The sequence below is a fragment of the Prionailurus viverrinus genome, chromosome B2 (genome assembly GCF_022837055.1).
Source record: "Prionailurus viverrinus isolate Anna chromosome B2, UM_Priviv_1.0, whole genome shotgun sequence".
NCBI lineage: Eukaryota > Metazoa > Chordata > Mammalia > Carnivora > Felidae > Prionailurus > Prionailurus viverrinus.
In genome coordinates, this window is record NC_062565.1 from 63,108,777 (window position 1) to 63,122,207 (window position 13,431).

Below are 13,431 nucleotides of genomic sequence, written 5' to 3' on the forward strand. Positions count from 1 at the left end.
TTACACCATGTCTGAGAAATATGCCTTGACTTGAAATGTGCCTTGCTTATAACTCTACTATAGTACAAAACACTGTACGTTAACATTATTGGTCTGTACATTTGTTTCATCACTAAACACATTGCACATTGGCCAAACGTGGCTAATCAGAATCACTCAGAAAATTCTTATAAACATAGATTTATCAGCCAGACTACTAACAAGTACAGGAGACTATCTGATCTATAAAAACTAGGTCTCAATTCTTTTTCCTACCTTTATTCTAAGAATAAAGATTTATCAAATTACTAAAATAATTTTTTCTATTAATATTTAACCAAAAATTGTTTGAAAAATAAATCTTAGTTCACACAAACCTAATTCCTTACATGGAATTTACATATTTATTAGACTAGCTGAACTAAATTCCTAAATAGCTTAACACAAAAATCTAAGAAAATAAAGATATGTCCTTGGTAACACCTTGTGCTAACAGGGGACCAGAATACATCTTTTCATGAATTTTTAATTGTCTGAAAAAAACAATTAGAGAAAGTTGTCATTGTTTGGGGTTACCTACCTTTTAGAGTTTTTGCGGGGGGAGGAAGGATTGCATGTTTAAGTTTCAACGATTATCAAGAAATGTAACCATAATATTTAGATTCTAATAAAATTGACATGAAACATTTAGTCAAGGTTCTCAAATAGTCTTTTTGAACTTAACCTCAGACTTCTTTGGAAAAAATGTATTTAAAAAGCTATCCGTTTCAGAAACAAACTTTTATTGCTTACTACTGCCCTCTAGTGAATTACCAGAAAATCAACAAGGCTAAAGAGATTGTATCATTTAATATGCTTCCAGGTTGGTCATAATTGCCTCCAATTGTATTTGTTTCAAGTTCCAAAAATAAAGCACCATCCATATTAAAACCCAAAATTTTCAAAAGAATATATACAAATTACAAACATTTCTAATACCTTCTTACACCGCCCAGTTTAGAACAGCAACTTTTCCCTATATATATATCTCTAATATCTGGAATGATAGTTTCCAATCTGTGATCCATGGAATACTATAAAGGTACTGCCTGTAGACTGCATAAATGTCTTACATGTACTTGTAACACCTATTACTCAAGAACACGTGTGCTGTTATGACTAATGAAACAATTCATTAAACATATACTCAATTAAGATTTCCGCTTTAAATATTCATTGATTCTAAGATACATATATATTTTCTCATATTTAACATTAGTGAAATTCGGATGCCTCTTATAATCACTGGCTACACAGAAGTCATGACATAGCTGTCATTGCCAGCCCAGGCACAAATTTGGTCTCAGCTGGTTGCTTTATAGTTACTTCTTCATCAGAGTTACATGCATTCTTGCTATCACTACTGAGTTTAATTGCCACTTAAAATATCTTTAAGATAGGGCTGTGATTTGACATTGAAACAAAAAGTTAATGTGTAGAAAGAGAGCAAAGGAGCCAACAGTGAAGCAAATATTTATTGAAACAAGGAGCATAATTCTGTATTTTCTTGCAAAGCAACAGTCAAGTGCTTTATGAGCTTAAAGCAACATACCCAAGGTAAAAGCCATTTTCCATTTGCCCTTCATATGGCAAGACAAGAAACAACAAAATCAGTTTATACACACATTGGGTATGTTAGCACCTTCAAAGAAAATTTCAGAGATAAGAGTGGAGGCTTCAAGAAAAGCTACATCACTAATTCTCTTGATAAGACAAAAGAAACATTTTTTTTTTTTAATTTGAGAGAGAGCACACATGTGTGAGCTGGGGTGAGGGGCAGAAGGAGAGGGAGGGAGGGAGAGAGAGAGAGAGAGAGGGAGAGAGAGAGAGGGGGAGAGAGAGAGAGAGAGAGAGAGAGAGAGAGAGAGAGAGAATATCTAAGCAAGCCCCATGCTCAGTGCAGAGCCCAAAACGGGGCTTGATCCCATGACCCTGGGATCATGACCTGAACCTAAACCAAGAGTCAGACTCTCAACCAACTGAGCTACCCAGGTGCTCCAAGAAACAATCTTGTATAGTAAAACATGGACATGAATAACCAATTCAAAAAAGTGATTCAGAAGACTCAGATTCCAAATGTGAAGTTTTAGGAACACCTTTTCAATTTATTTCATGTATATATATTTTTATTATATATGAAGAATATGATTTTTTAAATGTATTTATATAAGTGAAAAAAAGTACTTACATATGTAAAAAACTCCTCATGAAATATAAAACAAAAATTATAAATAATAAAAAGCATAGGCAGAGATCATCATAGTGGTACGTAAAGTAAAAGTACATTTTACAATCAGTGGCATAGACTTAATGAAACAGTATCCTTATCAGCGAAATACAAATCAAAACCACACTCAGGTATCACCTCACGCCAGTCAGAGTGGCCAAAATGAACAAATCAGGAGACTATAGATGCTGGAGAGGATGTGGAGAAACGGGAACCCTCTTGCACTGTTGGTGGGAATGCAAATTGGTGCAGCCGCTCTGGAAAGCAGTGTGGAGGTTCCTCAGAAAATTAAAAATAGACCTACCCTATGACCCAGCAATAGCACTGCTAGGAATTTATCCAAGGGATACAGGAGCACTGATGCATAGGGCCACTTGTACCCCAATGTTCATAGCAGCACTCTCAACAATAGCCAAATTATGGAAAGAGCCTAAATGTCCATCAACTGATGAATGGATAAAGAAATTGTGGTTTATATACACAATGGAATATTACGTGGCAATGAGAAAAAAATGAAATATGGCCTTTTGTAGCAACGTGGATGGAACTGGAGAGTGTGATGCTAAGTGAAATAAGCCATACAGAGAAAGACAGATACCATATGGTTTCACTCTTATGTGGATCCTGAGAAACTTAACAGGAACCCATGGGGGAGGGGAAGGAAAAAAAAAAAAAAAGGTTAGAATGGGAGAGAGCCAAAGCATAAGAGACTGTTAAAAACTGAGAACAAACTGAGGGTTGATGGGGGGTGGGAGGGAGGAGAGGGTGGGTGATGGGTATTGAGGAGGGCACCTTTTGGGATGAGCACTGGGTGTTGTATGGAAACCAATTTGTCAATAAATTTCAGAAAAAAAAAAAAAAAGAAACAGTATCACATGGAAAGCTGAGAAATTTGACTTTTAAAGAGCCTTTCTCTCCTCAAAGATTACTGAGAACCAATGCTCTATTTCTATTTCTGAATCCTTAGTTTATCATTTTTATTTTCTTTAATCCAGTATTTTATATTTTATATTTTATATTAAATGTATATGTATTAGCATAATGTTATATGTGTGTGTGTATGTGCATGTGTATACATATATACACACGTGACATGGTCAGATTTTCACTGCAATGTGTATATAATAGAAAGTTCAGTAGTTACCACCTCTATAGGCACTTCAGTGGTCCACAGGATACATTTTGTATGAAAAGTATATTCAACATTTCCCCACTTGGTGGCACCAAAAAAATTAAAATATCCACATAAATATTTGTCTTTAAAGGTTTCCTTTTTTTACTTGAAAAGTAGCAGATTCTTTTCAATTTAAGCTGAAAACAATAGTCAAGCTATATGTTGTCTGATATTCTTCTAAAATTGAGCGCCCAATTATTGGGTTATCCCTTAAAGACACAGAATAGATATAATCTTGGTAAAATTTAAATAATCACCTAGTTTCTAAACTAAACAATAACGTATAGGTAAGAAAAATCACACTCTATTGACACATTACAAAAACTTCTCTGGTCTCAATACTAACAGTTACAGGGTCTGTAACAGACATGACTTTACCTTTAATAATTAATTCTTCGCACTCAGGGTCAAAATAGTCTAAATATTAACTTCCCACTTTGGGTATTTTAATTAAAATTAAATCTCCTCTATTTCCCATGGATATGTACTGTACCCTCTTTCCATGCTCCACCAATGTGAAAAGCTCAATTCTCAAGCTTTTCCATAACAAGTTGGAAGAAAGCTTTATATCTGTAAGCAAATATGATAATTAATACTATTAACCACCTCCGTATAATAAAACCATCTATCTGTAAACAGGTTAATTTTCAACTCTCAAGTTTTAAATAAAGATGGAGTATTAATGGCCTATTTTTACAGACAGAGAAGCTATGGTTCAGATAACAGATTTTACATAAAGACTTTCACTCAGGACTAGCGCTCAGCTACAACCACCATGCTACCCCCTTAAACAGGGTCTCTTCAATACACACTAGATAGTAAAACTGGCCAGACTGGTATGGTAGCAAAACATTCTTCCACTGAGCTCTGAGCACATTTTGTGCTATTTATTTTATTTTTTTTTTCAACGTTTATTTATTTTTGGGACAGAGAGAGACAGAGCATGAATGGGGGAGGGGCAGAGAGAGAGGGAGACACAGAATCGGAAACAGGCTCCAGGCTCTGAGCCATCAGCCCAGAGCCTGACGCAGGGCTCGAACCCACGGACCGCGAGATCGTGACCTGGCTGAAGTCGGACACTTAACCGAATGCGCCACCCAGGCGCCCCCATTTTGTGCTATTTAAATGATGTTTGTCTCTCCATCCCCTCCCCCACCAAGCAACGACCACAGAACTTTGAATACCTCTTTGACTTACTCATCTTTACATAAACCACATTCTCACTGATCATGACCCAACTGCTATTAGCATCTGGCTGACTTTCACTGAAAGATGTGGAAAAGAGTACACTACAGTTTAAATCACACTTAAGTGTGAACATTCAACAGTGTGAGCTACTAGTGACCACTGAGGGGCCAACAAATTCCAAGACTCTGTAAACTGCTTAAATTCTCAAAATCTTATTAAACATTATTCCCACTTTAGGAATCAATAAATTTAGATAGTAGAGTAGGTCAAGGGACCCACAGACAGTATCCACATTTACGACTCTTCACCAAGGATCGTATTTTATTGCTTATTCTACTTAAAGAAAAAATGTAAGTCCTAGCTAGTTTCATCTTACTATGCTGTTACATTGGACCCTCTCCCTTGGGCTTAGGACTTAAGGGATCCCTCTCTACCAATTCAGCATACCGTCTATGTCTTTTAGGTTCCCAGCATGGGCCATGTTATATCAATGTCCTCAGCCCAGCCTTCTGCACTCTAGAAAAATAAAGTTCTTCTAAGGATATTGTAACTTAGTCAGTATGATTATTTTATTTGGTTTAGTTGATTGCTTAAATGATAATTTTTGCAGCTTCAGCTAGACTAATATAAAATATTACTTCAAAATATTTACTTTACAATAATATTGTTCCTAGAGGGAAGCTCTCTTTTAAAAAAGAATTTTAATAACTTCACACATTTTTTCCACTCCCACACTCACCATTGCCACAGCTTATGAAATTCAGATCCACCAGAGCAATGGTGTTAAAATGTTAGATCCTATTACTTCTCCATTTAAAACTTTTCAATGGCTTCTAATCTCAAAACAAAATTCAAAATCCTAACCATGATCTAAAAGGCTCTACATAACATGTCCTCTGGCCATTTCTCATCTAAACTTCAGTCATCCTTCCCCTTGTTAACTGAGTTACAGCCATGCTGGCTTTGCCTCACTGCTATTATCTGAACACAGCATACATGTATCTGCCACAGGATTTTTGCACTTAACTCCTCCTCATGGCTGGTTACTCAGGTCTCTGTTTAAATATTAGAGAAGGCACTCCTGACTTTTACAGCAGAACCAGCCTCCAGTATAGTCTATCCCATTATACTGCCTTATTTTTCTTCATAGCATCTACCATTTGACTATTGGAAGACAATCCTCCCTGGGTCTCTCATTTCTGCACACCTTGCAACTAAAGCTCATTTTTTTTCTATACTATCTTTTCAATGATATTTACATAGAAAAACAGCCTTCGGAAAACAAAGATAGCATCTTTCTCTACAGCAAAGGGCAGAAAGGCTTACTGTCCATTATAAAGATTCGGGTTCCCTAAGCTCAAAGTTCCTCTTCTACATGAAAGTACTATCCGGTGTACTTAACGTTGTCCCATGGGAAGTGAACTCAGGAAACCAGCACAAGAAACTGCTAATCCTAAGGCTACTGCTATTACTGTAAGTAAAAAAGTCTTTGTCTTTGACCCAGAAATCTTGCATCTTCAGTCAACAACCAAAGAGCTGTAGCAGGCTGCAAATAGGATAAAAATTTAGACCCTTCACAGTTCTTGATATTGATCTTACGTATTGGTTTCCTCTTTTTCCATTTGTTTCTCCTGACTAATCTTTTATCCACTGTTATATACTCATTTTCCTACAGTTTTCAAAGTCATCTGACCTTCAAAAATATGTAAGAGGCATTTTTCTATTCCCGTTTACTGGGAAAGGCACTGACCCAGGAAGGTTAAAAAACAAATGCAAAATGAGCTTAATGAGTCAGGCACAGAATAGCAATTTGAGTCCAGGTCTAACTCTTAATTTGTTGTTAATCTGTGACTGCTTCTTAAAAGAGAATAACATACTACCCCTATATTCTGTGAGATGGAAGAATAACTACCCACTAATATTATGACAAATTCCTTATGTAGTGATACATGAAAAAAAAAAAAATGGCAATGAATAAAACAGAGTACCCAAATAAGCACCTAACAGATATTAAAATGCATGCATTTTAGACTTCTTTTATTCTAAATCATGACACCTGAATGATTATCTAACAAAACTAGATTCTGCTATCACACTAAGAGCCCATTTCTTTCATGCCTAAGAAAGACATATTGGAACAATATCCAAAAATGTTTTCTTTATAACCAGTATTTCCCATTTCTGCAAGAATTAAGAATGCTATAAACAAATTCCATTAATCTGAAAAGGTTCTAGATAATTTAAAGTTTCTTATACCATTCTCTTTCAGGAGGTAGATAAGAAGCATTTATTACTGGTTTTTCTTCTATAATTGGAGCAAAACCCTCAAAGAGTAGTCTATACACAAGACTGGCAAGCTATTAACTCAGACCTTACCATCTACAGGAAAAATAAAAAATACTCTCTCTGAGTATAAGATTAGATTCTATACACTAGAGAAATATTAAGTTATAAATATCAAATTTTAAAATCCCTATATGCCCAAGTAGGATGAATCTATTGCATCCATAATAGATACTGATCTACAGTTAAGAGTTCTAATATGCTTATAAATCACTAAATCTATTACTGGATAGTATATAACTAACTTCAAGGTTTACAAGTTATAAGATTTGTTTCTAAATATTAAATTTCAGAAACACAGATAAAATGATTGTGACTAAGTAGTTAAAAGTTTGCCTTCCTCTACGTAAAGAAAACTTAAGAAAATGAAGAAGAATGCACTAAAATGTTAAAGAGGAATATATAATTGAATACATGACTAAGGTATTACTTTATGAAGTAATTTTTTTAATTTTAACTCAATTATCAACATTACACTTACTGTGTAAGTTATAGCTGCCAACATTCCAATTAAGGTCAGAGAACTGATAGAAAATGACAATGCAGCTAAACCATCTGCAAAGGAATAAGAACTCTGTTAAAAGTGTACATATATACTATTCAAACATTCATATTAAAAAAATCAATATAAAAATATAAAAACTGGGTTTCTTAATACATTCTGAAGGAATAAACTCAATGTGTATTACCTCATCTTTGAAGTGTCAACTCCAAGTGGAGACAAGAGTTTTTTTGTTTTTTTGTTTTTTTTTAAATTTTTTTTTTTTCAACGTTTATTTATTTTTGGGACAGAGAGAGACAGAGCATGAACGGGGGAGGGGCAGAGAGAGAGGGAGACACAGAATCGGAAACAGGCTCCAGGCTCTGAGCCATCAGCCCAGAGCCCGACGCGGGGCTCGAACTCACGGACTGCGAGATCGTGACCTGGCTGAAGTCGGACGCTTAACCGACTGCGCCACCCAGGTGCCCCGAGACAAGAGTTTTTAAAAAGCTATTCACAAACTGATTTGCAGAAGATCTTTCGGACTAAGATTTTCTTTCTTTCACTTCTTAAAATTAAACAGAAAAACTACTGTCTAATTGAGCTTAAAAAGAAAGCAGCAAAATATTACATGCTCAAAAGGTGGCAAAAAAAACCATCCTAGACTTTCTCAATGGCAGACCTTGAAAAAAATAACATTACCCAGGAAAGCCAGTGACCTTGACTTTTTCTTCCTCTCCCTTCCATCTTGATACTCTTGGTTTCTTTGTTCTTAATTTTCAATTAAGTTTTCAACATAGAGTCTAAAACTAAAATCTTAGAGAGTTTATTTCACCCTTTAATTTGAAAGGAGCTGGCCTGCCCATGTGGCAGGGGGGAAAAAAGCAAACACAAAAAAATAAATTCAAACAAAGCACCAATATAGAATTCTATGTTAACAAGTTAGACTTAGGAAATAATTTAAGGGAAGGCCAATAAGTCAGAGGCAGGAGTAACACTTTTAAATTATTATACCAGATTATACAATAAAATACAATGCAAATTTGAATATTCTTAAATGTTAGTAATACTAATTTTTCTAGTTGTAATGCAGGTCCTATCGAAACTGTTTCATTTTTTCTTTTTTTTTTTTTTCATTTTTTTAAATGTTTATTTTTGAGAAAGAGAGAGAGAGAGAGAGAGAGCGTGCGAGAAGGGGAGGGACAGAGAGAGAGGGAGATACAAAATCCAAAGCAGGATCACGCTCTGAGCTGACAGCTGGGGCTCAAACCCACAAGCTGTGAGATCATGACCTGAACTGAAGTCAGATGCATAACCAACTGAGCCACCTAGGTACCCCAAAACTGTTTTGAACTAGTTAAAATGCAAGTCCTGTGGAACCAAATATAATTTTAATTTAATGTATATTAATCTTTTCATTAATAACAATAAAATTAGAATCATCTATCTTCTTAAAACTCATGTCTTGCTTTTATATAACACATGAACAAAGCATATTATTAACTAATTCACAAACCATGCAAGGCTAAATTTTAAGCCTTAATCTCATAAAGCTAAAACATCGTATTTTACGGACTCAAAAACATTTGATGCTATTACTTTCTTGATCTCACTAGAATTATCAACGGAAAGTGTTCATAAAACAAGGAGAGATCTGGTATTTTGCTGATAGCAATTTTAAAGTACTATCACTTATAAAGCACACCTGGGTGGCTCAGTCAGTTAAGCATCTGACTTCAGCTCAGGTTACAATCACATGATTCCTGAGTTTGAGCCCCGCATTGGGCTCTGTGCCTACATCTCAGAGCTTGGAGCCTGTTTCAGATCCTGTGTCTCCCTCTCTCTCTGCCTGTCCCTGGCTTGTTCTCTCTCTCTCTCTCAAAATTAAATAATAAACATTAAAAAAATTAAAGAAAAAATAAAATGCATCCTAATATTAGAAATATAAAAATGTGGGAAACTATGCATCTTACAATTGATAAAATGGAGTTATTATGTTAACATGGTTGACCAGTCAAAAAAATTAATATTACTAATTTTGGTAAGTAAAATGTACTCTAGGATATGGTGTTTAAGATTTGAGATAAAAGAAATAATGTTAAGACTAAAGAGCATGAGGGGCGCCTGGGTGGCGCAGTCGGTTAGGCGTCCGACTTCAGCCAGGTCACGATCTCGCGGTCCGTGAGTTCGAGCCCCGCGTCGGGCTCTGGGCTGATGGCTCAGAGCCTGGAGCCTGTTTCCGATTCTGTGTCTCCCTCTCTCTCTGCCCCTCCCCCGTTCATGCTCTGTCTCTCTCTGTCCCAAAAATAAATAAACGTTGAAAAAAAAAAATTTAAAAAAAAAAAAAAAAAAGACTAAAGAGCATGAGATTACAGAAATTAGAATAATGCTACCTATATAATTACTGATTCAAGTTATACTAATACTCAAAGACTAGCATAACTTATGAAATGATGTTTAAGGCAGAGGAGTAATTACTCAAGAGACCTGAAGGAGTTAACTATAAGAAAAGAAGCAATTTATTCCTCAGTAATAGGATCAGGTGCATAAATCCTGACAATTTAGTATTAGTAGATGCCAGGATTGCTATCCTAGTTCTTGCTAGTATCAGCAAGATATTAATGGAACACAATTTATAAGATGAAATCTTAAGTGGAAAGCAAGAAAATTAAGAAGTTGTATAGCAAGGACTCTAAGATTTAATTTAATCATCATTTAATATTGTATCTGGGTAAGGAAAAAGAAATGTTGATCAAGAATGTACAGCACCTATTAAAAATAAATAAAAAAGCAATAAGAATTTTTCAGGTTTGTAAAATAGATATTCTAGGTTTCTTCAAAAATAAAGTTATTACTATGTTCAAATGCACATGAAATTGAGTAATAAGTACACATTTATATCAGTTTCTAATACCCATTGTATCTTTTCAATAAGTGAGCATCTATCTTAACCTAACCTGAACCTGCCTATTTTTTTCCTTCTAAAACCCTAAATCACATAAGGAAAACTTCTGAAAAAGCAATTCTGAATGTTTTGGTAAGGTACATTTATAATAAGATGTTATTTCATTCATATAAAACCTCTGTAATTTATATTCTATATAAAAAAATTACTGGGGCACCTGGGTGGCTCAGTCGATTAAGCATCCTACTCTTGATACTGGCTCAGGTCATGATCTCATGGTTCGTGAGATCAAATCCTGTGTCTAGGGGGTGGGCAGCATGGAGCCTACTTGGGATTCTCTCTCTCCCTCTTTCTCTGCCCCTCCCACACTCGCACTCACATGCGCGCACTATGTCACTATGATAAATAAATAAACATTTAAAAAATTAATCATGATCAAACAGCAATATAGGGTTCTCTCACTGGCTAAAAGTTAGAAATAAAAAACAATATATCAAGCACATTTCTTTAACATTGTCTATATAATCCCAGGTGAATTAATGAATACATAGAAATTATAAGACCTTCACTGGGGCGCCTGGGTGGCGCAGTCGGTTAAGCGTCCGACTTCAGCCAGGTCACGATCTTGCGGTCCGTGAGTTCGAGCCCCGCGTCAGGCTCTGGGCTGATGGCTCAGAGCCTGGAGCCTGTTTCCGATTCTGTGTATCCCTCTCTCTCTGCCCCTCCCCCGTTCATGCTCTGTCTCTCTCTGTCCCAAAAATAAATAAACGTTGAAAAAAAAAAATTAAAAAAAAAAATTAAAAAAAAGACCTTCACTGCTAAAATTCTTTGAAGATCATATTTTTGTTTCAACTTGGTAACTGTATGAAGAGACTAACTACATAATAGCTAGAAGTAAGTCTTAACATCACACAGTTCCCAATTTTTCTAGCACACTTTTAACCACAAGTCAAAAGAGCTGTAAGGTTAAATTCTTAACACTATAAAAACAGACTACTCAGAAAAGTCCCAAGAGGTACAAAATATGTATTATTATGAGTGTGTTTTTAAAAAGAATACTTACGACTACTTCCAAGTTCTTCAAACAAGAATTTCACTTTTTCCCACTCTGTAGAATTTTTGTTATTTGGAACATTCAGAGGAACAAAAGCACTACAAAAAAGAAAATAATTCTGCTTAATGGTTTTAAAGATAAAAATTTGAATAAAAGGAAATGGTCTAAAATTCAATTTCTAGTAATTAAAAAAATTTTTTTCAATGTTTATTTATTTTTGAGAGACAGAGACAGAGTGTGAGCAGGGGAGGGGCAGAGAGAGAGGGAGACACAGAATCCGAAGCAGGCCCCAGGCCCTGAGCTGTCAGCACAGAGCCCGACACAGGGCTTGAACTCACAAGCTGTGAGATCATGACCTGAGCCAAAGTTAGCTGCCCAACCAACTGAGCCACCCAGGTGCCCATCTAGTGATTTTTTTATACAAAGATTAACCTCCCCCACCACCACATACACATTAACAAACCAAATCTGCACCATGTACAGAGGGGTGTGGTAAGTTTCTTACATATGTGTTTACTACATTATAAATTTCTTTTAGTTTTATTACTGTATTCAGTATAATTAGTTTTCTTTGTAGTCCTATGTATTTTATTTTTTGCATTTAAAATATTTTGAGAAGAGGGCACCTAGGTGGCTCAAGTTGGTTAAGCATCTGACTCCTGATTTCGCCTCAGGTCATGATCTCAAGGTCATAAGATCATGCCCCTCTCTCCATTGGGGCTCCATGCTGGGCATGGGGCCTGCTTGAGTTTCTCTCTCTCCCTCTCCTTCTGTCTCTCCCTGGCTTGAAGGCACTCTCTCTTGCTCTCTCAAAGTAAAGATAAGATAATTTTGAAAAGGACACACGGGCTAAAAACCAAAAAGGCCATAATACAAAAAAGGTCAAGAATTTGTCTTAAATCAGAAGAATAGAATATATATAATGATTTCAACATATGTATATAAATAGAACAGAAATATATCAAAATAAATGGTAAATATCATGTTGTGAAGCTAGGGCAATTTCTACTCTCTTCTTAGCATTTTTTTTATGTCATTCAAGATTCTAACCAATACATATAATTAAAGTAGTTTCTATTTATTTTTCAATCCACAGTTGAAGGGGCATCATGGAAGTAACAGTGAGCTAGCTTCCTAGGACTTACTCTAGATGCTTAAACTGGGAGAAAATGGAAGACAGAGATGAAATAAACAAGAGAAAGAAAAGAGAAGGGAAGAGAAGGAAGAAGGTTGACAGTCACTTTAGTGCCTAACTCAGAAACAAGATTAAGGTAAAGGGCTGGGTATCCCTTAAATTGTACATGTAGAGAATCAAACAGGAATGTAAGAAATGACTCTAACACTACCTCCTTTCTAACCTAATTTAATTGTAAGCAAAGCACAAAGATCTATCCTCTTCTGTAAAGACGAAATACTAAATGAGTTCAACAATATATACAGTAAGGTATTCACTCTGATAATGTGTGCAAGTAAAACAAAGCAATCATTCTACTTTTCTGTTTTAAACCTTTACCCCTTGGTACTACTGATACTTTTTATTCTTATAAAAAGGTGAATGATCAGAGCATGTCAGGAGGTTATTTAAATTTTTAACTATTTGCATTGATGTCCATTTACTACACTCAATCTTGGAGACTTATTTCACACCACTTTCAGAAAGAAAAGTGACAAAATTAGAGCAATAAATGTAAAAAGTTCATTATTTGTTGCCCTGGCCATAAAATCAAAAAACAAATAAAAGTAGTCAAGTAGAATCAAAACATAAAAAAATAAACCTCTTGCAAATTATACTTCTATGATGATATTAACTTATTTATTTGCTTTTCAATTAAAGTATAAAGCAAGGAAGAAAAAACTATCTATATAGTATCTATTTTATTTGGACAGAGTTTTTTCCAGATATATATATTTATTATATTTTAAAAAGTTTATTTTGAATTTGTAAGTTGGCAGTGACCAATTCTGTGAGTAGGAGGAAAAACTTCTGTGTTGCACAAAATATCACCTATAGTACTTAAACAGAAATATGTATTACAAATAT

At 35.2% G+C, this 13,431-nt stretch overlaps 1 protein-coding gene across 2 annotated transcripts in view; it reads right to left on the reverse strand.

Moving 5' to 3' along the window:
* Positions 1–13,431, reverse strand: part of LMBRD1 (LMBR1 domain containing 1) — a 116,088-nt gene that overhangs the window by 62,403 nt on the left and 40,254 nt on the right. For both annotated transcript variants that reach the window (XM_047859541.1, XM_047859543.1), the window contains 2 exons: positions 11,400–11,488; positions 7,432–7,505 (listed from right to left, as the gene is read on the reverse strand). In XM_047859541.1, coding sequence (XP_047715497.1) covers positions 7,432–7,505; positions 11,400–11,488 — 163 coding nt within the window. The remainder of the gene's footprint in view (positions 1–7,431; positions 7,506–11,399; positions 11,489–13,431) is intronic.